A 3,107-nucleotide genomic window follows, 5' to 3' on the forward strand; every position below is an offset into this window, starting at 1 on the left:
CACACACACACACACACTGTCTCATACACACACACACACACACATGCATACACGGACGAGAACTCAAACTCACACAGAAGCACATCTCTCTCGCTCTCTCTCTCACACACACACGCACGCACGCACACACACACACACACACACACACTTTCTGTCTCACATTAGTGTAGATCTCCTGCTTTGTGCTGGTAGCAAACAGAGAAGAAATTCCTCCAGCCAAAGCTCTCTCTCTCTCTCTTCAATCATCATATCCGGCATTATAGTAAGGGATGAGGAGAGAATAAGGAGCTTTTGAAAAGAGGCAAGAAACATGACTCTAGTTTTCTAGATGGAAATATATAGCATTCAGGGTTCCCACACGTTTTCAACAATGATTTTTTTTCTAGGACCTTTCTTGTTGTTTGTTATGGTGATTATGCCACTTGCTGATTTAAAATCCATTTAGATCTATCAAGATCTATTTGTTGTAGAACTTATTGTTTATGATTCCTCAATGCATATGTGTCTTTTTTTTTTTGACCTCTTAAATTTTAACTCAATCTTCTGGTGATATGACAAATTTCTTTCTGGTGACATTGCTGGACATCTCCAATCATTTAGTGTTATTTAGTATCAGATACTATTATAGTTTTTTATGATTTTTTTTGTTTAATTTTCATTTAAATAAATTTTGCACTTGAATCTGTAACCGAAAACTTTTTTTATTATGCTTCATCCACACCTGTAAGTGTCAGTATAAAGACCACTCATGTATCGATAACATTTACCTTTTTTGTGAATATATGTATATAATCAGGTCTGTTGCAGAGGCTACTGAGGTGGACCTGAACATGCGTGTGGGTTTGCACACGGGCCGTGTGCTGTGCGGGGTTCTCGGGCTCCGCAAGTGGCAGTATGATGTCTGGTCCAATGACGTGACACTGGCCAACATGATGGAGGCAGGAGGACTGCCTGGGTCAGTCACACACCACATTTAACAACATATTCAGACATTTATGCCATTTCTTCCCAACCGTCACGCAACCTTTATATAGCGAGGACTATATGAGCAGAAAGATGAGAGTGTGATCATTTGCCCCTCCCGCAACAGGAAGGTTCATATCACCAGAGCAACGCTGGAATGTCTGAATGGAGATTATGAAGTGGAGCCGGGATTCGGCCACGAGAGACACTCTTTCCTCAGCAAACACGCCATCGAGACGTTCTTCATCGTGCCCTCACACAGACGCAAGGTACAAACACATCATCATCACGCCATAGACACATGAAACCACACTGATAAAGCACATATTTCCTGTTGAAACAGGAAGTGGGACATTTAAATAGCCAATAGACTATATTTACATTACAGCCATGAACTATTTGCTTCTTGTTCTTGTTGCTATTTTTATTGCTATAATAGTACTAGGGAGGTATTATGTTCTCAGCATGTAACTGAACAAACAAAATTTGTTTTGAACGTTGAAAAAACGTACTATTCATCAAAGAATCCTGAAAAATGTATCATGGTTTTCACAAAAATAATAAGCAGCACAACTGTATTTAACATTGATAATAATAATAATGTTTCTTGAGCAGCAAATCAGCATATTAGAATGATTTCTGAAGGATCATGTGACACTGAAGACTGGAGTAATGATGCTGAAAATTCAGTGTTGCATCACAGGAATAAATTACATTTTAAAAGTATTAAACATTAAAATATCTATAAAAATAGATCTTTTAAATTGTAATAATATTTCACAATTTTGCTGCATTTTTTAATCAAATAAATGCAGCCTTGGTGAGTATAAGAGACTTCTCAGAAAAACATAAAACAATCTTACCGACCCCGAACGTTTAAACGGTAGTTTATACACAATTCTCTCTAAGATATTTGTTTCTGTTAAACGTTTGAGTTTCTCAGCTGTATCTTCCCAATCTGAGAGATGAGTACAGTGCAATAAAATGATCCATACATGCATAATCAAAAGCTTTACAAACATCCTAGTCCATCTGGAGTTCTTTACAAATTGATTAGAGGCGTCTTCTTCATATTACTTTTTTAACTTCTTCAGTCACCGCAGCCATTTTCACACATTCAGTTCATCTTTTCTCTTTCCTCATTTCACATTTCTTCCCACCCCCTCTCTTTTTTCTCTCTCTCTGCAGATTTTTCCTGGGCTGATCCTATCAGACATAAAGCCAGCGAAAAGGATGAAGTTTAAGACAGTCTGTTACCTTCTGGTGCAGCTCATGCACTGCAGAAAGATGTTCAAGGCTGAGATCCCTTTTTCCAACGTCATGACCTGTGAGGATGATGACAAGGTGCGTGATTATTGCATATGTCCATCTTTATGTCATTCATTGCGATGGAACAAGGAGGACCAGGGGTGGCACGCCACTTTTTCACATCAACTAAACATAGTCGACTGATATTAAATAGTTTTATAGTAAGTTTTATAGTTAGTTTAAATAGTTCCAGTAGTAGGAATACACTACACCACTTTTGCCCAAATTTTTACTTCGGACGAGTCGACACCAGTTGCCAAAAGTCAAAGCCAGTCTGCAGATTTTGGGCAGTCAGTATTGACAGATTCCACAGAAATCATGTAGCTTATGATAGTCACAGACTCTGTCAGAGGATATCAAACATTTTTGATATTTTGAGCCAGTTTTAGAACAAGTTGTTTTCATTTGTCATGTATCTCCTAGCAACAAGGCACATATTTCTGTGTGAGTTTGTTCTGTTCGGAACTACGGAAGCGTATGATGTCTAGTGTTTTAAAAGCTTTTAGAAGTTTTGATTTTAAAAGTCATGTAATGTATTCCAGCCTTGCAGTTTTAACATCTGATATTATTTCAAAGAGTTAACTATTTAAAGGGGTCATATGATGCTGCTAAAAAGAACATTATATTGTGTATTTGGTGTAATGAAATGTGTTTATGTGGTTTAAGGTTAAAAAAACACATTATTTTCCACATACCGCTTCGTCCACGGTGAAAGCAGATCTGGCGATTCACAGCGCGAAGTTGATGTATTTCCTCAGCGACTAGCACGAATCAGCTCTAGGCATGACGAAGCAGATATCGTCCTCTTTTGGAAGGCCAAACAAAGTAGTTTCACT

The 3,107-nt window shown here is 37.9% G+C and overlaps 1 protein-coding gene across 1 annotated transcript in view; it reads left to right on the top strand.

Annotated features, from left to right (window-relative positions):
• The window catches only part of LOC107697434 (adenylate cyclase type 1-like), a 34,732-nt gene that overhangs the window by 15,021 nt on the left and 16,604 nt on the right, over positions 1 to 3,107 (top strand). The window contains exons 6-8 of the mRNA XM_016498221.1: positions 797 to 955; positions 1,091 to 1,232; positions 2,152 to 2,307. Coding sequence (XP_016353707.1) covers positions 797 to 955; positions 1,091 to 1,232; positions 2,152 to 2,307 — 457 coding nt within the window. The remainder of the gene's footprint in view (positions 1 to 796; positions 956 to 1,090; positions 1,233 to 2,151; positions 2,308 to 3,107) is intronic.

The sequence above is a fragment of the Sinocyclocheilus anshuiensis genome, unplaced genomic scaffold (genome assembly GCF_001515605.1).
Source record: "Sinocyclocheilus anshuiensis isolate Anshui unplaced genomic scaffold, SAMN03320099.WGS_v1.1 scaffold801, whole genome shotgun sequence".
Classification (NCBI taxonomy): domain Eukaryota; kingdom Metazoa; phylum Chordata; class Actinopteri; order Cypriniformes; family Cyprinidae; genus Sinocyclocheilus; species Sinocyclocheilus anshuiensis.